Source organism: Apodemus sylvaticus, chromosome 11 (genome assembly GCF_947179515.1).
Source record: "Apodemus sylvaticus chromosome 11, mApoSyl1.1, whole genome shotgun sequence".
Classification (NCBI taxonomy): Eukaryota; Metazoa; Chordata; class Mammalia; order Rodentia; family Muridae; genus Apodemus; species Apodemus sylvaticus.
Genome location: NC_067482.1, coordinates 23,310,259 through 23,331,672, shown reverse-complemented (window position 1 = coordinate 23,331,672; position 21,414 = coordinate 23,310,259). Strand labels below are relative to the sequence as shown.

The 21,414-nt window shown below is 39.0% G+C and overlaps 1 protein-coding gene across 1 annotated transcript; it reads right to left on the bottom strand.

The window, feature by feature from the left end:
- Positions 1–1,771: 1,771 nt before the first annotated feature.
- On the bottom strand, positions 1,772–20,587 carry LOC127696249 (UDP-glucuronosyltransferase 2B31-like). Its single transcript, XM_052198815.1, has 6 exons — positions 19,858–20,587; positions 17,920–18,068; positions 11,023–11,154; positions 5,275–5,362; positions 4,267–4,486; positions 1,772–2,048 (listed from the first exon to the last, which is right to left on the bottom strand). Exons 1-6 carry the CDS (start codon positions 20,585–20,587, stop codon positions 1,772–1,774), a joined length of 1,596 nt encoding a protein of 531 aa, XP_052054775.1.
- Positions 20,588–21,414: the final 827 nt, after the last annotated feature.

Below are 21,414 nucleotides of genomic sequence, written 5' to 3'. Positions count from 1 at the left end.
ATTTGGGGTACTTCTTTAATAAGTAATCTTTTTTCAAACAGGGATGTTTCCTTTGTGTCACTGAATTCAAACACCCACTGACTCACACTGCAGGAGCCTTGGTCTCCACTGTAACCCAAGCCTTCTTGCCCTCCAAGGTCCAAGCTGTGTTTTTCTCCTGCCTCAGATGGCCCACTGCTTGAATGCCTTGGCTGATGTGGATTGCCTACCTGAGGTGTTATGATAAAATTTTATTCTAGTTCTCATTCTGGAAGAAGAAGCACTCTTAATCATTCACCCATTTGGAGCCCTAATTATAATTTCAAAACGTTTATTTTTTATAGAAATATTGAAGTGACAGCATAAATATAAAGAATATATGTAAGGCACATTCTGCTTGATAAAAAGGGATACACACCACATACATACACATATACTACAACTGTGTGAGAACAACTTATTTGGAGTCTTTATTCTGCATTATCAGAACATAAATAGAAATCTTACATCTCCTTCCAAAGGCTAATTATGAAAATGAAGGAATCTCATTATTCTTTGTAAAGGGTTGAATGGAAATAGAATTCATTTTATGAAACCAAAACTTGTCTTTAATCTTTAATTTTATTTTATGTGTATGTGAGCTTCCTTTGCATGTGTCTCTGCAGTGCCAGGAGAGGCCAGAAGAGTGTGGAAGGTCCCATAGTAGCACTTGAGTTACTACTGGTCCTGAATCATCATCATATGGGTGGTAGGAATGGAATGTGGGTTCTCTAGAAGAGGACCTAGTTAATAACTGCTCAGCCACCTCCCCAGCCTCAAGTCCAGTCTTGGTAGGTCCTTCAAGGAAGAGGTCATTCAGAGGCTCAATGTAACACATGAGAGTCTGCAACAGTACTGGTCTCCTAAAGACAAATGTAGGGTTGCAGATTTCACACAGCTCCAATCCTGAACATGTTACCTGAAAATTTATCCTGTAAGGTCTGCAAAAAATAGTTGAAGCTTGTTTAATACTTGCAAAATCATATACAAATCATTGTGGGCTTCTTAATCATGGTGTATCCATAAACAAACTATGAGTCACCAATGACTCATAAGTGGTGTGTTTGTCTGTTTGTGTGTGTGTGTGTGTGTGCACGTGCTTTTATTTGTATTTAAAGCCTGTAAACGTGTATAATTACATGCTTGCGCTTATGATTTTCTGAGTGGGGCACACCTATGCCATGGAACACATGTGTGGATGTCAAAGCACAGCTTTCAGTGTTTCCCTTCCATAGTCTATGACCAGGCTTTCTTGCTGAAAGCCAGGCTTGCTGTACCGAGAGCTTCAGGTAATTCTCCTGGCTGTTTCACGTCTCTTGATTTTCTTATACTAGAGCTATAGATGCCACTGGATATGGCTTTTATATGAGTTCCTCCAAAATCCAGGAGGAAATCTTGCCTGACAAATGATTAGACAAGTCTTTTGATTAGACAAATGATTAGACGTGAAGGCAAGTCTTCAGCCATAACATTCTTTGGTTTAAGTTTTATGCTGCAGAAATGAAATTGTCAAGTTTCTGTGTGTACTCATGTTGACTGTGGTAATTTTACTGTGTTTCCCTTTCAATTTTACCTTTGGCTGAAATACTACTAATTCCAAAAGAACTATTAATTCTCTGGGAGAAAAAAATCTTCTGATTTGATAAGTAATTATTGAAAAACTATTTTGTCACAGAATGAAGGACCCTACCATCATTGTCTCCCTAACTGTGACACACTAGAGAGACTCCTGTGTCAGTCCTGCCCAGTTCAGTTACTCCCCTTTCTTCTTTCCAGCTTTAGTCAACTTCTGACAACAAAAGAGGCAACACTTTTTGAGGATGAACATCACAGTCACCACACAGGCCAGCAGGAACCCGATCACATCCAGAGAGTGGTACTGGGCCCAGCTGAGGTCATGGGCTGCCACACGCAGGTGCTTGGCTCCTTTGTTGCGCATGACAAACTCGACCCAGAAGACAGCTCGGTCCAGGGGCTTTATTGGCTGATCATGGTGGATTCTTGATAACCGCATGGCATTCTCCTTATAGCTAAAGACATAAACATTGAAAACCTATTAATTTCTTAGTGCATATAGTTCATAATAGTTTCATGGAAAGTATCATGAGACTGTATACATTCTGTAGTTGAGCACTAGGTGCAGTGTGTATTTGACTGGGACATGTTTGAAAGTTTGCATGTTGCATGGCATTTTCTGAGGAATTCTTTCCAAATGGAAAATGGGAAACAATTTCAGGCAGCTAACCTTTTCAGTACAGGATATGTTTGTTAGGCGTTCTAAGCAGTAAGTTCTAGCTTTCTAAGTGAGGCGGTTCAGTGTAATTTGGAGATGATTGCATTGAAAACCTTTCGAACAAATGGTGTCATTCTTCTTTGAAATTATGGTAAAAATCAGTACTAATCATTAAAATTTGGAAACTGAAGAGAAATGGATGGTATGCAGTTATTTGATAATTTGCTTAGAATTCTCAAGGGTCTGAATTCAATATATATTGCTTACAGAGACACAAGCACAACAAGGACAAAGAAGCAGAGGAATTGGTAATCATCACCCCCACCTTTTTCCTGCTTATTTATTCAAATTGTGTCTTGTGAGTGCCTTTGAGGCATTGGCATGACCCATATAGCATGTGTGGAGGTTAGAGGAAATTTGTGGACATCTATTCTCTGACTTTAGAATATACAACCAGATTGACATCAAGATCAGGCTGAACAATGACACTAGGGTGTGGAATTATTATTGACATAAACCAATGTTGTAGTGCAATTTAATACAGCAACTACAAAAAGAACATGTATTTTCAGAATATATTGGAAACAGAATTACCCCAGTGTTTAGTTTTCTGACTATTAATAATCTATTTAAAGAAAGAGTAAACAACATATCAAAGGATAGCTTAATGTCCACGGTTTATGAAGCTCTTGTCATGATAGGTAATTAGATGAATTGACTGAGATGCCCATTGTTGCATGATGGATGAGGGAAATGTAGTGATGTTGGGCCATGTCAAACCTGGGCCTGTGGCCTTGTGAGAGAACCTAAGCCTGGTTTGAGTTTTGAGACCTGTCTCAGTCACTTCTGTATTAGAGTGACTCAGCAAGACCTGTTTGGCCCTACCTTTGCCTTGCTATTGCTGATGTGAAGCTTTGCCATTGTCCCTGTCAGTCACCCCATACCTTCCGTCATCCTTCCCCACCTCACCCCACCAAAAATCACCCACCTTATACTCCAAACATATATAAGTGAGAGGTTGATGCAATAAAGTCAAGCTCCTGCTTTGACAAGACTCCTGGCCCTGTGTGGTCCTTTGCGGGTCACCAACACTCACCATCCTCTCAGCTCTGGAGAGACCCAGTGGGTTTGGGCATCTCTCCTTGCAGCTATCTGCCAGCAGATAGCCGACAGACTGGTGCCCTGTGTGGTGTGAATTATGGTTGAATATTTATTCAACAATTATAAAGAATGAAATTCTTTATAACCTCAAGGATTTGTACTAAATCATATAAACTATGCCCTAAAGGAAAACACTGCACTCTCACCACTGTGTGGAACCTCGCAGAGCTGATTGTATACAAGTATAGGACAGATCATTGGTAACTGGGGTCTAGGAAGGAGAGAGAGTGCGTGGGGAATCAGAGTTCAGCTAACATATGCATCTTGCCACTGGACAGCAGGATCATTCTGTATAGAATTCAGTCAAAGTCAGTGACTGAATTACAAGTTATATAGCTTATTATAATTAGAGGACATTGGAAGGGGCTACTTTCAGCATTGATTAAAACTGATATTATGAATGTTTCAAGAGCTGGAATTTGTAAGTATTCATATTTGGTATTACATATATCTATATATTCATGATTATTCTACTTTGGGCAATAAGTAAAGATTATTGAAACAAAGAATAAGAGTTTTAGAAAATTTGAGTCAGAGAATTGAAATTTCATTTTATGTTTTTTAGCTTCATTATCCTGTTTCTTGATTTTATCCTATTTGTGGAAATTGTGTCCTTTCATTTAGCAAGAGAAGATAATTTCCAGCATCAAATTAAACTAATTTCTTATGCAATAAATCATGAGTGTAGTATGCATTCTTAATGGACATTTAAAGCTCTTTCCATAATGGTTAAATAAGTTTTACATTTATTGTTGTTGTTTTCACTATCAGACTAAAGATTAGAGGAAAGCTTTTATTACCTTTGAGAGAACCTCCCTCGATTACTAATAATTTCACCAAAGCACAGTACTCACGAAGGGTCATTAATGACTGTCTTCAGTGCAGTGTCCAAATCTGTACTGGACATTGTGAGAAAGTCCAGTCTAACAGCTGCTCCTTTGGTCTTCAAGTGAACAATATTGTCATATTGGTCTCCAAACAAAGGAATGCCAACTACAGGAACCCCATGGTAGATTGCCTCATAGATGCCATTGGTGCCACCATGAGTTATGAAAGCTCTGGTTTTGGGGTGACCTAGGAGGAGTGGGAATGAAGGGAAAGCATTAACTATTGGTCTGAGAAACAAAATGAGAGGCAGAGGATAAGCGGAGGACTTGGTAAAATGTGTTCTATAATACATTACCATAACAAAGTGACTTTACTGTTCCTATTAAGTTTTAGGGCAAGGAGCCCTGCAAGTCCATGGAGTTTTAAGTGAAGGCCCCATAGAGGAGATGCGTTGTGTTAGTAGAATGATTTTGCGCAAAGGACAAAAAAAGGCAGACCTCCTCCCAAGTGGAGCAAAGAGCATGTGAAAGCTCAGGCTGTGGTTCATGAGCATATGTTCTCCTAAAGAGACAGAGAAGTCCCTGTCCATGATGGATATTTGTCAAGCAGTAGGGTTTGTATACTCATGGTATAGGAATCAGAATGAGCATACTTTGGTATATGGGGCACCATTTTTCTATGTGGAGTTTTGAGGTGAGCCTTGTAAATGAAGAGAGGGTTATGGAAGAATGCCATTTTCCTTGGCATTTGCAATTACTCTACAGTAGCAGGAAGGGTAGATGTAACACTGTAGAAATAGAAGGTAGAGAATAACATGAAGAAGTGATGTAAATATATGTGAAAATAATTACAGCAGAAATCAAAATGGTTTCTCCATATCTTGAAAGTTATCAGAATAGTCATATAAATTCTTTGTATTTTTTTTTTTTTTTTTTTTGGTCAGGACTATATCACATTTGTCGCAAATGCATTAGTGGAGACATTTATCTTCCTGACTGGCCTCTCTTCATGTCGCAGTTGTGTCCTGTTCTTACCGAGAAGGTCATTCTGGGGGATCCATTTGTACAGACGAGTGTTAGAGCCTAAAGTTTCTGGTTTCTTGCCTTCAAATCTCCAAAGAACCTGTTAAGATAAAGCTAGTTTTTTATTCCTTTGGTGAAATGTCAAATTACTCATGCTAGAAGAGATTAATCATTCAGAAAAGATAAAGAAACAATGGAGATAAAGCCCATTGTGTAGGAGCTAGGTGTAGGGGATGATTGATTGAAACCATGAGAAACAATTACAGCAAGGATGCAAATATGCTTTCCTCTTCTGCATTTATTCTTGTTATCATCCGTGTTTCAGCATGCCACCTTAACAGTTAATCAACGGCAACTTAGCCAAAGTTAGGTCTAGGGATGTTAAGCAGAACACATTTAAGAAATGTGTTGTTATAATGTCAGTTCAACATTCTAGCAAAGTTATAAATATATACCTTGATTTAGTTTTTCTAATATATATTTAAGACAGTTTTTATCTTCCAAATTTAGTATAGCTATTTGTCACTGATATTTGAACTAGTTCACTTATAATGACTGTGTACTTATAATGACAATGCTGGGCAGTGGTGGCACATGCTGTAATCCCAGCACTTGGGAGGCAGAGGCAGACAGATTTGTGAGTTGGAGGCCAGCCTGATCTACAGTGTGCATTCCAGGACAGTCAGGGCTATACGGAGAAACCCTGTCTTGGAAAAAAAAAAACTTCAGCAAAATCATAGAAGAAATCTTCCCTAATCTAAAGAAAGAGATGGTCATCAACATACAAGAAACCTACAGAACACCAAATATATTTGACCAGAAAAGAAAATCCTCTCACCACATAATAGTCAAAACATGAAATGCACAGAACAAAGAAAGAATATTAAACACAGGGGGCTGGAGAGATGACTCAGGGGTTAAGAGCACTGATTACTCTTTCAAAGGTCCTGAGTTCAATTCCCAGAAAACTCAGCTGTGGTGGCTCACAGCTATCTAAATGTGATCTGATGCCCTCTTCTCTTGTGTCTGAAGATAGCTACAGTGTACTCATTCATATACCATAAATAAATAAATAAATAAATGAATTAATAAATCTTTAAAAAATCTAGAATGTTAAAAATGTTAAGCAAAAAAGGCTAAGTAACATATAAAGGCAGACCTACCAGAATTACACTAGACTTCTTAACAGAGACTCTAAAAGCCAGAAGATCTTTGACAGATGTCATACAGACCCTAAGAGAATACAAATGCCAACCCAGGCCACTATACTCAGCAAAAGTCTCAATCACCAAAGATGGAGAAACCAAGATATTCCATAACAAAATGAAACTTAAACACTATCTTTCTACTAATCCAGCCCTACAGAGTATAATAGAAGGAAAACTCCAACACAAAGAGGGAAATTACACCCATGAAAAACCAAGAAATTAATCATCTCACAACAAACAATAAAGAAGAGAATCATATAAACATAGTAACACCACTAACAACAAAAATAACAGGAACCAACAATCATTGGTTTTGACATTTTTTAACATCAGTGGACTCAATTCCCCAATAAAAGACATAGATTAACAAACTGAATACATAAACAGGACCCAGTATTTTCTTGCACACAGGAAATACACATCAGTGACAAAGATAGACACAACCTTAGTCTAAAAGGCTAGAAAAAACTTTCCAAGCAAATGGTCCTAAAATACAAGCTGGAGTAGGCATTCTAATATTCAATAAAATAGACTTTCTACCAAAAGTTATCAAAAGAGATGGGGAAGGACACTTCATACTCATCTAAGTAAAAATTCACCAAGATGAACTCTCAATTCTGAACATCTATACCCCAAATAATAGGACACAGACATTTGTAAAAGAAACATTACTAAAGCTCAAAACACAAACTGATCCTCACACAATAATTATGAGAAACTTCAATACCCAATTTCACCAATGGCCATATCATGGAAACAGAAACTAAACAGAGATACAGTGAAACTAAAAGAAGTCATGAACCCAATGGATTTAACAAATATCTACAGAACGTTTCACCCTAAAACAAAGGAATGTACTTTCTTCTCAGCTCCTCATGGTACCTTCTACAAAACTGACCAAAATGGAAACAAAATAAGTCTCAACAAATACAAGAAGATTGAAATAATCCCATGCATTCTTTCAGATCACCACAGACTACAGCTCATCTTCAAAACAACAAAAACAACAGAAAGCCCACATACTCATACAAATTGAATAACTCTGTACTCAATAATTACCTTGTCAGGGAAGAAATAAGGAAAGAATTATTTAAAGACTTTCTAGAATTTAATGAAATTGAAGGCATAGCAATCCAGAGCAGAGGGAAATTCATAGCACTGAGTAACTTCATTAAGAAATTTGGGAGATCTTACAATAGCAACTTGACAGCACATCTGAAAGCTCTAGAACAGAAAGAGGCAGACATAAAAGAGTAGTAGAGGGTAGGAAATAGTCAAACTCAGAGCTGAAATCAACCAGTTAGACACAAAGGGAATGATATAAAGAATCAACAAAACTAAGAGCTGGTTCTTTGAGAAAATCAACAAAATAGATAAACCCTCAGCCAAACTAACTAAAGGGCTCTAATAGAGTATCCAAATTAACAAAATCAGAAAAGAAAAGGGAGACAAAACAACAGAAACTGAGGAAATGAAAAAAAAATCATCAGATCCTACTACAAGAGCCTATACTTAACAAAACTAGAAAATCTAGATGAAATGGATAATTTTCTAAACAGATAACAGGTATCAAAGTTAAATCAGGACCAGATAAACTATGTAAATTTCCCCATAAGCCCTAAGGAAATAGAGTCATTAAAAGTCTCCCAACCAAAAATAGCCGAGGGCCAGATGGTTTTAGTGCAGAATTATATCAGACCTTCAAAGAAGACCTAAGACCAATGCTTCTCAAACTATTTTACACAATAGAAGCAGAAGAAATATTACCTAATTCATTCTATGAAGCCACAGTTACACTGCTAACTAAGCCACACAAAGACTCAACAAAGAAAGAAAACTTTAGCTGGGCAGTGGCATATGCCTGTAGTCCCAGCACTTGGGAGGATGGCGGATTTCTGAATTTGAAGCCAGCCTGGTCTACAGAGTGAGTTCCAGGACAGCCAGGGCTATACAGAGAAACCCTGTCTCAAAACAAAAACAAAAACAAAAACAAAACAAAAACAAAAACAAAAACAAAAAAAACTTTAGACCAATTCTGCTCATGAATATTGATACAAAAATGCTCAATAAAATTCTTAGAAAACGAATCCAAGAACACATCAAAACCATCATTCCCCACAATCAAGTAGGCTTCATCCCAGGGATGCAGGGATGAAGGTTCAATGTATGGAAATCCATCAATGTAATCTTCAGTATAAACAAACTCAAAGCACCACATGATCATCTCATGAGATGCTGAAAAAGCCTTTGACAAAATACAACACCCTTCATGTTGAAAGTCTTGGAAAATTCAGGAATTCATTGTCCATACCTAAATTTAATGAAAGCAATATACAGCAAACCAACAGCCAACATCAAATTAAATGGAGAGAAACTTGAAGCAATCCCACTAAAACCAGGGACAAGACAAGGCTGACCACTCTCCCCCTATCTATCCAATATAGTACTCAAAGTTTTAGCCAGAGCCATTAGACAACAAAAGGAGATCAAAGGGATACAAATTGGAAAGGAAGGAGTCAAGATATCACTATTTGTGGATGCTTCCCAGTCAGAAAAGGGAACAAAATAATCATGAGAAGTTGGGAGCTGGTTGGGTGGGGGGGGAAAGGGGGGCACAGGCAGGTATGGGAAGAGACCTGAGAGAAGTCCAGAGTGCCAGAAGAATGAATAGAAATAAGCAGCAGTGGTGGGGAGGGGAGGTTGGAGAACTTGGGGAACCACTAGACATCATGGATGTGAAAGACTCCCAGGACCCTATGGAAATGGCATTAGCTGAAATACCCCACTGCAGGGAGACAGAATCTAAGAAACTGCCTCTAGTAGATAGACATGGCCCCTAGTGGAGGGATGGGGTCACCCACGCACCTAAAAAATTTAACCCAGAATTTTCCTTGTCTAAAAATGCAGGGACAAAAATGGAGCAGAGCCTGAAGGAAAGGCCATCCAGAGACTGCCATACTGTGATCCATTCCATTTGCAGACACCAAACCCAGACACTATGCTGATGCCAAGATGTGCTTGCAGACCGGAGCCTGGTTTGGCTCTCTTCTGAGAGGCTCTGCCAGCACCAGACTAAGACAGATGCAGATACTCAAAGCCAACCATTGGACTAGCACGGGGACCCAAATAGAAGAGTTAGGGGAAGGCTGAAGGAGCTGAAGGAGAATGCAACCCCATAAGAAGAACAATACTATCAACTAACTGGACACCCCAGAACTCCAGAAATGAAACCACCAACCAAAGAGTACACATGGACTTGGTCCATGGTTCCAGCTACACTTTTAGGAAGGGGAGGCTTGATGCCCCAGAGAAGAAGAGGGATTCTAGAGGGGTGAGGCAGGAGTGAGTAGGTGAGTGCAGGAGCACCTTCTTAGATGCAAAAGAGAGAGGGATAGGGTAGGAAGTTGGTGGAGGGGTAACAAGGAAGTGGGAGATCATTTGAGATGTAAATGAATGGAATGATAAATAAAAAATAAAAATGCAAATAAAAAAATAAAAAAGAACTGAAAACAACAACAAAACAAATTAAATGATTAATAAAAACAAAACAAAACAAAAATACCCTAAATGTACAGGAATCTATGGTACAACCCCATTTTAAAAATTTACATTTTTTTCTCTTTTTTATTTTGATTCTTTAAAAAGAGACTTTTAATGCAATACGTTCTGATTATGGTTGCCCCTTTCCCTGGCAAATCCTTTCTAGATACTGGTTTACTTCTCTCTCTTTCCATCCAAATCCACATCCCTTTTTTCTCTTTATTTTCTTAGAGATTACAGGTATCTAAATAATAATAATAATAACAATAATAATAGTAATAGTAATAATGATAAATGACTAAAGAATAACTAACAAACTAGAATAGGACAATTCTCATTTTCAAGATAAGGAATTAATTATATTTTTGTGTTAGTTAGGGAGGTGGTGTGTGTGTGCGTATCTGTGTATATGTACGTACATATGCATGGGAAATGTGTATTGGTGCCAGAATCTGGTGCCAGAAGAGTGCTTTGGATTTCATGGCATAAAACTATAGTTAGGAGTGAGCTGCCAGACACAGGCGCTGAGAGCTAAGTTCAGGTCCTCTTGGAGAGGAACACATGCTCTAAATGACAATGCACCTGTCCAGTCAGACAATTGCCAATTTTGAGAGCTTGTTCATTGTTACTGGGACAGTGCACTTACTGGTTACAATTGAATAGAGGTCTGAACACACTGTAGTGTGTAGAGAATTCTCAGTTATCTTACAAAGAAATAGAGGAAGTGACAAAGCAGATTTTTGGTATCTGCCTATAATACCTTCTTAACATGAAATTTACCAACACTTGCTAAGTGTTTTCTTACTGAACCAATGTTAGAAAAAAGTTATTAATGAAAAACATCATCTACGATTTGACATTTGTTCCTGTAGTTCTGTGTCTCAAGTGCCATCAGAGATGAGTTAGAGCTATCAGGAAACTTCAGTTTCACATAGGAGACATCTGCAAGCAGTACTACTAGAAGAGTATGACCATCTCAGTAAGGAATTATCACCAAGACACTGTAACTCACCTTCTGTGGAATCTGGGCAAGGCCTGCTGCAATCACATTGGCCCTTTCTTCTGTTAGACTACCCACCATGGACCCTAGGGAAAACACCACAACACCATGTTCTCCAGAAGACTGGACGAAGTCTTCTATTTCCTGTTAATGAAATAACAGACAATTACAAAGCGCACCAGAGCCAAACAACTGGCATAAGAACAGACACCAACATTCACAAGAGGAAACCGAGGAATCGCAGAAGTGCTCAGAATACCAGCGCCTTTAAAACGGTTCATATCCACATGTAAGATGTACACTTGTAACCAACTGTACACAGGTTACAGTTCTCCTAGTCATACAAATAGCCCTGGGTTATTTTCCTCTTGCAAAACAAGTTTTTCAGAAATTAAATCTAAAGTTCTACTTCCTCCTTGTTCCTTTGGCTTCTAAACATCTGCTTTCTCTTTCTATAATTTCAACTAGTGTACATAGTTTACATAAGATTTTTGGATTCTGGTATTCTTGGATTCTATAAGAAAGCAGGATGAGCAAGCCAGAGGAAGCAAGCCAGTAAGAAACATCCCTCCATGGCCTCTGCATCAGCTCCTGCTTTCTGACCTGCTTGAGTTCAGTCCTGACTTCCTTTAGTGATGATCAGCAGCATGGAAGTGTAAGCACAATAAACCCTTCCTCCCCGACTTGCTTCTTGGTCATGTTTGTGCAGGATTAGAAACCCTGAGTAAGACAAACTGGTACCAGCATAATGGTGTATTCCTGTGACAACCTGACCATGTATTGGGGAGGACTGTGGAGGGACTTTGGAACTTTGAGCTAGAAGATCCATTAGGATGTTAAGAGCTCTGTGGAAAGTTCTGTAGGAGCTTGGAAGATAATGGATGAGAACAGTGCAGAAGATGTAGGCCTGGTTTGTGAAATTTCAGAGGGAAGATTAAAGCCTCTTATCAGGGCCATGTTTTGATTGTGAAGATTCTGTGGTTTTTGCTAGCTGGGGCTGAAGAATCAGCTGTGATTAACAAGATACCAGAACCACTAAAGCAAACATTTGTGTTACTGGGACTATTGATGCTGGTTAGCTGGAGCTAAGAAATTAGCGGTGATTAAGAAGAGACCAGCATCACTGAGGTGAAATCTTCTAGGAAGTGTTTTCTGAGAGCACAGAGGCTGTGTTCCAGAGATAGCCACAGCTGTATTTTGTGCTGTGGCTGGATTTGGTACTGTGTAAGAGTCACCCAGGTGGTACTGATTTTGAAGGCATGAAGGAGTCATGAAGAGCAGCTGAGTCTCGGCACTGTAAGAGGCTATGGAAGGCCATTGGTGAAGGTGCAACCACAGTTGCAATTGATGGCCCAGGATTGAAGGGGTGATGCAGTGTTTTGGAGATGCAAGTGCCATGAGATGACCACCAAGAACAGCAGCAGCAGTGGAGTACAGGCAGCTGGAGCCTAGAAGACAAGCTGTGTGCTACAAAGGGCAGAGCTGGAGAAGTGACCCAAGACCTTGGAGGAGCCCAGAAGATCGTGAGTTGGATCCTAGACATTGAACCATTGGAGTTCGAGTTTTGCTTTTGATTGTGACAGTGGCCTGATATGTTTACCTCTTGAAGGAAGAAAGTATTTTAGTGAAGCCCACAGTTGAGAGACTTTGAAATTTTAACAGACTTTGAATTTTAAAAGATATTGGACCTTTTAAAGAGATTGAATTTTTAACATGTAAAGATTGTGGGACTTTTAAAGTTCTTTAGATTTTGGAGATGAATAAGACAGTAAGGGTTGAGGCTTAATAGTGATGTGTTTGTGTGTCAAGTTGACAAGGGGTCAATTGTACTGGCTGGTTTTGTATGTCAACTTGACACAGGCTGGAGTTATCACAGAGAAAGGAGCTTCAGTTGGGGAAGTGCCTCCATGAGATCCAACTGTGGGGCATTTTCTCAATTAGTGATCAAGTGGGGAGGGCCCCTTGTGGGCAGTACCATCCCTGGGCTGTTAGTCTTGGGTTCTATAAGAGAGCAGGCTGAGCAAGCCAGGGAAAGTGAGCCAGTAAGAAACATCCCTCCATGGCCTCTGCATCAGCTCCTGCTTCCTGACCTGCTTGAGCTCCAGTCCTGACTTCCTTTAGTGATGAACAGCAGCATGGAAGTGTAAGCACAATAAACCCTTTCCTCCCCAACTTGCTTCTTGGTCATGATGTTTGTGCAGGAATAGAAACCCTGACTAAAATAATTTTCTTATTTTTTTCTTTCTTGTATGCTAGTTCAGTTTATTTAGTGTACTGTTATTAACGTCATGATATGTCTATATCATAGATTTTAAAGTTTTGGATATTTCTTTGTGTTTGTGTGTGTTTACATATTTTTAAATATACAATGTGTAGATATATGTATGTAGATGTACATAAATAAATAAATATGTAAACATGTAAATATATACCTATATAAGCACATATATACACACATCACCATTTCTAGTGATATCTATCTAGGTTGCTTCCCTCTTTCTTTTTTATTTTTTATTATATATTTTCTTTATTTACATTTCAAATGTTATCTCCTTTCCTGGTTGCCCCTCCTGCTGGTGGACAGGAACCTCCTGGCCCTCTGAGGGTAGTTGGTGGAGACACTGAGTAGGACTCAGGTGATGATGGCTTTGAAGCCTGATGGTCTCAGGGCTTTCTAACTGTACTAAAATGCTGATGATAGCTTCTAAAATGTCCTAGACATGTTCTTGCTCTTTCTGAGGGTGAAAGACTGCTGGCTTAGGTGATTAACACCTGTAGCATAATAGCAGAGGATTCAGCAATGTGGTCTTTGTCCTATCTCAGCAGGAACTGCTGGGCTCTAACTTTCAGCTTGCTAGTTAGAAGTCTTCACAGGGAGAAAAATAGGACGCTTAAAGAAGTGGTTAATGAGTTTATTATTAAGTTGTAAAAAGTTTCCTATGTAAATCTATCTAAGAGGAAAAAGTGGAAAGATCCTAAGCAGGGAAAGGGAAAAGTTCTTGGGAATACTAGAACAAGGAAGTGGGAAGGGGAGATGGAGGAAGAGGGGGAGGGAAGAGGGCTTATGGGACTTGCGGGGAGTGGGGACGCAGAAAAGGGGAAATCATTTGAAATGTAAATAAAAAATGTGAGAGAGAGCAGGAGAGAGAGAGAAGGAGAAAAAAGGCATGCATGTAAAAGAGAGAGAGAGAGAGAGAGAGAGAGAGAGAGAGAGAGAGAGAGAGAGAGAAGAGAGAGAGAGAGAGAGAAGTAGTAGTAGTCATAGTTGTAGTGGTAGTCCTAGTAGTGGTAGTCTCTATCTCTTTTGTCTTCAGTACTTATACATCTTCCAGAATGCATGATCACATGTTACAAAGTTAATCACAAGTTCACACAAAATATCAAGTCATAAATTGAAACAGAAGTTTACAACAGAGAATGTTTACATGCATATCCATTAGGAGTAATTATCTAGATAGTAACATCTATCACATGTCTTCTCTACAGGTTCATAGAAAGTTTAAAACCATAACTAAGTTATAACTGAAGTTTTGTATAGATAAACCCAGTCAATAGATTATATTCTGTTCTAGCACCTATAATAAATTGTTAGCTCCCTTTTTATGACCTTTGGTTAATTGTTTTAAAACCTCTTGGAATGTACTCTGAGTAGGAGAAAGTCTAGTTTCCATCTAAGAGCAATAAACTTGTAACACTTGGGAGACTGGCAGAGTTCTCATTGCAGTTTGACTACTAGAAAAGGACCTAGTAGCAGTCCCATTATAAAAGAGCTTAATAATCACAAATATAATTTTAGGAATTCTTACAGGATCATCAATAAAACTTAAGTCATCTATTTGTCTACATAGTATCACTATAAGACAATACATCTTATACTCCAAAGGGGTGTGCTATTACTTATTGATTATTATAAAAGTATAATAATAACAGGGAAAGCATATATATAAATAGCAGGAATCTTTCCTAAAATTAGTCCTCCACAGCCTTGCTGAATGGGGGCTCACCTGTCGCAGATTATATAATAATCCGAGGCAGGCATTTCAGGATGATCATCTGCTAGTATATCAGCTTGTCCCATTATGGCTCCTGACACCCTCCTAAAACCCCCCCTAACCCCTCCCCCTTCCCCCTGCTCACCAACCTACTCACTCCTGCTTCCCTGTCCTGGCATTCCCCTATAGTGAGGCGTCTAGCCTTCTCAGGACCAAGAGCCTCTCCTCCATTTGATGTACAACAAGGCCATCTTCTTCCACCTATGCAGCTGAAGCCATGGGTCCCTACTCTTTGGTTGGTGGTTTAGTCCTTGGGAGCTTTGGGGATACTGGTTGGTTCATATTGTTGTTCCTGCTATGGGGCTCCTTCAGCTGCTTGGGTCCCTTCTCTAGCTCCTCCATTGGGGACCCTGTGCTCAGGTCAATGGTTGGCTGTGAGCACCCCCCTCTATATTTGTCAGGCTCTGGCAGAGCCTCTCAGGAGACAACTATATCAGGCTCTTGTCAGCAAGTACTTGTTGACATCTGCAATAGTGTCTGGGTTTGGTGGTTTGCTGACTGTATATGGGATGGATCCCCATGTGGGGCAGTCTCTGGATGGCCTTTCCTTCAGTCTCAGCTCCACACTTTGTCTGTGTGTATACCTGTGGGTATTTTGTTTTCCCTTCTAAGAAGGACCAGAGTATTCATACTTTGGGCTTCCTTCGTCTTGAGCTTTGTTTGGTCTGTGCTTCCCTCTTTCTTATTTACTATTGTAATACCAGGTGAAAACAGTGTAATTAAATCAATGTATAAAAGAAAATATTTAATTGGAGAATTGCTTCCAGTTTTAGGGTTTTAATCCATGAACTTAATGTTGGTTAGCACCATGGCAGGCAGGCAAGCATGTCACTGGTATAAAAGCCCAGATCTCTAATATGTTGCAGATAGACAGAAAGAGATTAAGCATGGCTTAGGCTTTTGAAACCTCAAAGTCCATCTCCAGTGACACATTTTCTCCAACAAAGCTGCACCTCCTAATCCTTCTTCCATAGTTCACCAACTGGGAACCATGCATTCAAATATGAGCCTTCTCCTGCAAACCTTCCTCCTTCCTTGAGGAAGAGTTATGTTCTGATCAATACTCTTACTGCATTATCTTATCTGATCCTTGCATTACTCTCTTATTGAGATCCTTCATTCACTTTCTCTCCATGCATCCTAGGGAATGGAATTCATGGACCTTAAATATATTTTTACTTTTCTTAGCAATAGTCCATTCTCATGCACTTACTAAGTTCATGAAATTTGTTTTCATTTTTCTTGGAGTATTAAATCAAGGTAAATAGTATATTCACCCACTTAAATGATTATCAGTTCTTTATTTTGAGGATGCATCATAATTCTCTTCTAGCTGCTCTGAAATACACAACAAATTTTAAAGTGTAGATTTTTTTTGCACTCCTGATGGGCTTTGTCAAATACGTATTGCTTAAATTGCACAGAAGTATGTGAATATCTAATAATATGAAGCAGTTTGTTTAGAAGAAGAACAATTCCACCACAAAGAAGAAAAAGAATCAACAGTTATTGATTATGGCTGATCATTGGTTTCTGTAACATCAGTCCACTCTCTATTATTCTCATTTACCATGCATAGACTTCCCTCTGGTCCCTCTCTTCTGTTTCCCTTCAGCAGCACTGGACATGTTGGGCCAGCTCTCCCCTACTGCCCTCAGCCTCAGCATACCTTTCGTGCCCTCACACCTTCCTCTCCTGTTGGCATTGCCATTCCTATTCTATAAAGATGGAGTCTACTGTAAACACTTTTGACCTGCACAGAACTTAGGAATATTTTCTTTCCTTTTAGAGTTCTCAGTAACTATACACATCCCAATTATATTTTAAAGCAGGCATGTCATCTTTTGTGTAACATCATCTGATGTTACTGTCATTGCATAACTAAAGGAGGGTTCTCCAGAGACCACTCTTCCAAGAGTAGAAAATGTTTCACTTTCTTTGCACGGTGAAGTGTTAGTGTGAGTTAAAATCACATCACATTCCTCTGTACCTGCAAGGTGCATATAAAATTCATTTATAGACATGATCTAAGAGCAAGTTTTAGAGACCAGGTAGATACTGAGCTGTGTTAAATGAGCAAAAACTATGTGCCTTATCTTGCCCCATATCTTGACTCTTCTTTTACCAAACAACTTGGTCTTCCCTCACTGTAACATTGCACTATTCTGTTTCTTCTTCACAGTGAAACTTCAAAGTAGAACTGTTGGTGTTTCTGGGTAAGCCTGTGCACACTGTTTCCCTGTATGCTCTCTGTGTGCTTACCTCTGGGGTGGACCTGTCAGTTATCTGTGTGTTCTGCTTGAATCACTTATATTTTCTCTGTGCTGAGCAGGATTCTAATTGTCCCTGTCCTCGGATGTCCAACAGGGTCCATAAAGGAAACGCCGACTCTTGTGATGGAACAGATACAGGCCTTTTTACTGGATGGTCTCTTTACCTAAATTCTTGTGTCTCTCTGAGTTTGACACAAGGATTCTGAAATAAAATACAATCACTTGTGTTGCAATTGAAAGGCAAAGAGAAGTGGATATTAACCTAGAAAACTGGAATACCAAAAACATAATCCACACATCAAATGAGGTACAAGAAGAACGGAGGAGTGGCCCCTTGTTCTGGAAAGACTCAGTGAAGCAGTATAGGGCAAAACCAGAACAGGGAAGTCGGAAGGGTTGGCTGGGAAAACAGGGGGAGGGAAGGGGGCTGATGGGACTTTCGGGGAAGTGGGGGTCTAGAAAAGGGGAAATCATTTGAAATGTAAATAAAAATATATCGAATTAAAAAAAAAGAAAGAAAAAATAAATTATAATTAAAAAAAAAAGAAAGGCAAAGAGAAGCAAGAAAATGGGAATATATTTACCTTAGGCAGGGGCTTAGCAGGTCTGCAGTGGAGTCCTCCAACAAAATCAAAATTTGGTAAGACAGGGTGAGGAAATTCCAAATCCCAGTAGGTCCTAATGAGCCATATGTCAGCCTTTGCCATAGTCTCTGAGAGTGTTGTGGGTTTTCCTGAAGAGGAATCAGAGCAGTGAAGGTATAAGATGTGACAAATGTCAGGTGACGATGACTATGCCAGGTAGCCTTCTGGAAGCACATTTAATAATGTAGACAGAGAAATTTACAAGTGTTTGGCTTTGATAAATATATATATATATATATATACACATACATACATACATACATACATACATAAATGTATATATACACACATATATTTATTTATCAAAAAGTGTGTGTGTTGAAAAATTTGTAATATGTATGTTTCTTATACTTATGCTTAGAGATATGTAAGGTTGTTGTGGGGGTCACTGTAAGACGACACCACCTTAGTAATTCATGATCACTCAATATTGAGATATGCCATTGAAATACGATCAAATGCCATTATCTAGGAATCCTAATTCAGGGAAACATCTTTTACTTTAACTCTAGATTTAATTTTTTTCTGTGTAGCCGCTGGAACCGTGATGTGTGCTCCTATAGAACTGAGAATTTTGCACCATCTGGTTTTGAGACAGTTGGAAGCAGCCTAGAGTGGGTCCCCAGTCCCTAATGTAGCCACAGTAGATCCTGAATGCTAGATACTCTTCCTCTTCATCTCAACTGCAGAGATGGAAAGTGTGCACTGCAGCCCATTGTAAACACTTAAGGGGATTCTGTTTCAGCATTTCAGTGAGACAGGGTCTTACTACGTAACCCTGGCTGACTTCAAAGAGAAAGTTTGATTATGTCTGAGTTCCTTGATTTTGCTCTTGATTCATGACTGATTGTGTAATAATTTGGTATATATAGATGTATTTACAAATAATATAGATACATGACTTTAAATGCAGATAGAGACATGTATGTTCATTAAGCGTATTTAAAACACTGTAATATCCAATATATCTACATTTCAAGATAATTTATTTGAAACACAATTTGAACCCACTCCAATAAATAAAGTTAGATTCTCCTATGTTTTGCATTCACATATTTTCTATGTGTAGAGCAGAGATAGCATAATCACAGCTGTGCAGAAGCTTAGTAGGTTAAAGGGGAAGATCTTTCAAATCATAAATGAGAAAATTTTTAAATTTTTTAAAATATAAAGATGGCTTTTAAATAGAAAGATGATAGATAGCTATGCTAGAAGCATGTATAACCCTCAGTGTATTTTATAAGTCATGAAGACTTTGACTTTGTTTAAAGCCTATGTTTTAGAGGCTAGTGTAATGCATTAGAAGGTGAAGGTGTTTACCATGCAGGCTAAAGACTTGAACTGAACCTCCTATACAAGCACAAACACCTGAATTTGTCCCAAGCATATACATAGAGGTAGAAATAAAAACTTTTCAAAGTTTAATCTGGTCTCCACATAAGCACCACAGAGCACAATCCCCCTCTCCTATGACACAGTGTGCATGTGCATACACATAATAATGATAGCAATGAAGGCAATACAAAGACAAAGATTGTAATGACAATGAAGGCACCAGTCAGATAAGAGTGCTGCTTTAAAACATAAGGGAAAATATCTTGGGCCTATATAATTTCTTAGAGAAGTAATGAAAATTTTGTTATGTGGGCATGTGCCTTTCTGAAGTGTGGCTGACAATTCATAGACAAAGTTTTGCATCTAACACTGGAACACAAACTTCTCTACAATGCTTGAATATGACGGATAATTTTCTAGGTTTTTCCATCATTTTATTTAGCAGAGACAAATCATTCCTCTGTCAATTCTGTTCTTTGGCATTCAGCTTCAAAGACACAGCAAATTGAGAATACAACATTACCAACTGAACAGGGCGCTTACCTAATACTTCACTGTAAAGCTGATCCCACTTCTTCTCATTAAATGTTTGGAACCAAAAGTCAAAACACAGCATATAGATGAAATTTCTCACTCTCTCCTTGAATGTCATTCTATCGCTCAATTCTGACTGAACAACGGGCACGTAGGAAGGAGGCAGTGGGAGTCCTCCACTGTACTTTTCATAAGTGGAGCCAGGAAAGAAACGGAGACTGTACACAAGGGGTACCTTGAGAATCTCAGCCAACAGGTCACCACAGGGTATGAATGGATCTGCCACGATGACATCAAAACTAGATTTCTTTAGCTTTGTTATGAGTTCCTTGTTAAAAACTACATCTTTGCAGATACTCTCAAAATAATCTGAATCTATCCAAACCAGTTCTTGCAACATTAAGAAGTATCCCCAAAATGACTGCTTTGGCAGCTCATAAATATATTTTCTGAGTGATTCCCAGAAAGTTTCCTCAAGCTCAGTTAAGGAGTATGTTGTAGGGTAAGTCTCGAATTCAATAGCAGATGTGTTGTCAACCTGGTAAGATAAGGATGCTGAAGGTTTCAGAACTATCACTTCATGGCCATTCTTCAGAAGTTCATCTAGGATTATCCTTAAGTTGAGCCAATGGCTGAATTCCATTGGCCATACCAGCACCTTTCCTCCGGTACCAGATCCAAAGAAGCCACTCAGCTGCATCAGGAGCAGGAGCAGTGCTGCTGTCATTTTCACAGACATCTTGGCTAACTTCAGACCTGCCTTCCAAAGGGTGATTGCTCAGATCTTGCAGATATAGAAAGACTAACTACAGTTGGTTAATGTATAACTTGTACACACCAAAGCAAATAGAAATAGGATAGTCACTGCCTCTGGAGGGCAAATGCCAAAACCTGGACACATGTGAAGGTGGGAAATGACTTCTGATTCTCAGTGATCTTGAATGTATACTGTATTTGGAGAATAGCAAAAAGTAAGAGCTCTCCTTCCCTCCCTTCCACTTCTACTAATTTTGCTTCTTTGATAAAGAACCTGAAGTAAAGGCGTAACTGTTCAGACACATTTTTATAAATACCATAGTTCAGTGTTCTGTCATATGAATATTGGCACCACCAATCTGTTTAATGATTTTAAGTATATGGCTCAGAGGTCCATAGTATAATCTCAGAATTATACACACTGCACTCATATAGAGAGCATATCGTAATCTAGATAGAAGCCCTGTTCTTTTAGCCTTTCCATTGGATCCAGCTCTACCCTATTGTGAATCTGATTCATATAAGCAGTCAGCTGGCTGGAGTGAAGAGATAAGGAGACATTTCTGTTTTTCACCTTGATTCAGACTATTGAAAGACTTTCCACAGTAACCTTCTTCAGGGAGAAGAAATGTTTGATCTCTGGGGATACCCAGAGGAGGAATTTGTTTCTGAAGAGTAAATGTTAGCTCCCATTTACAAGTTAGGGGAGGCTAACATTTCTGGAGCCTAGGAGCTAAGATAATGGTGGGTAAGGTCCTATGAAATGACTGGAATGCTGAGCTATGCGTATGTCTTGTATGAATCTCAAAG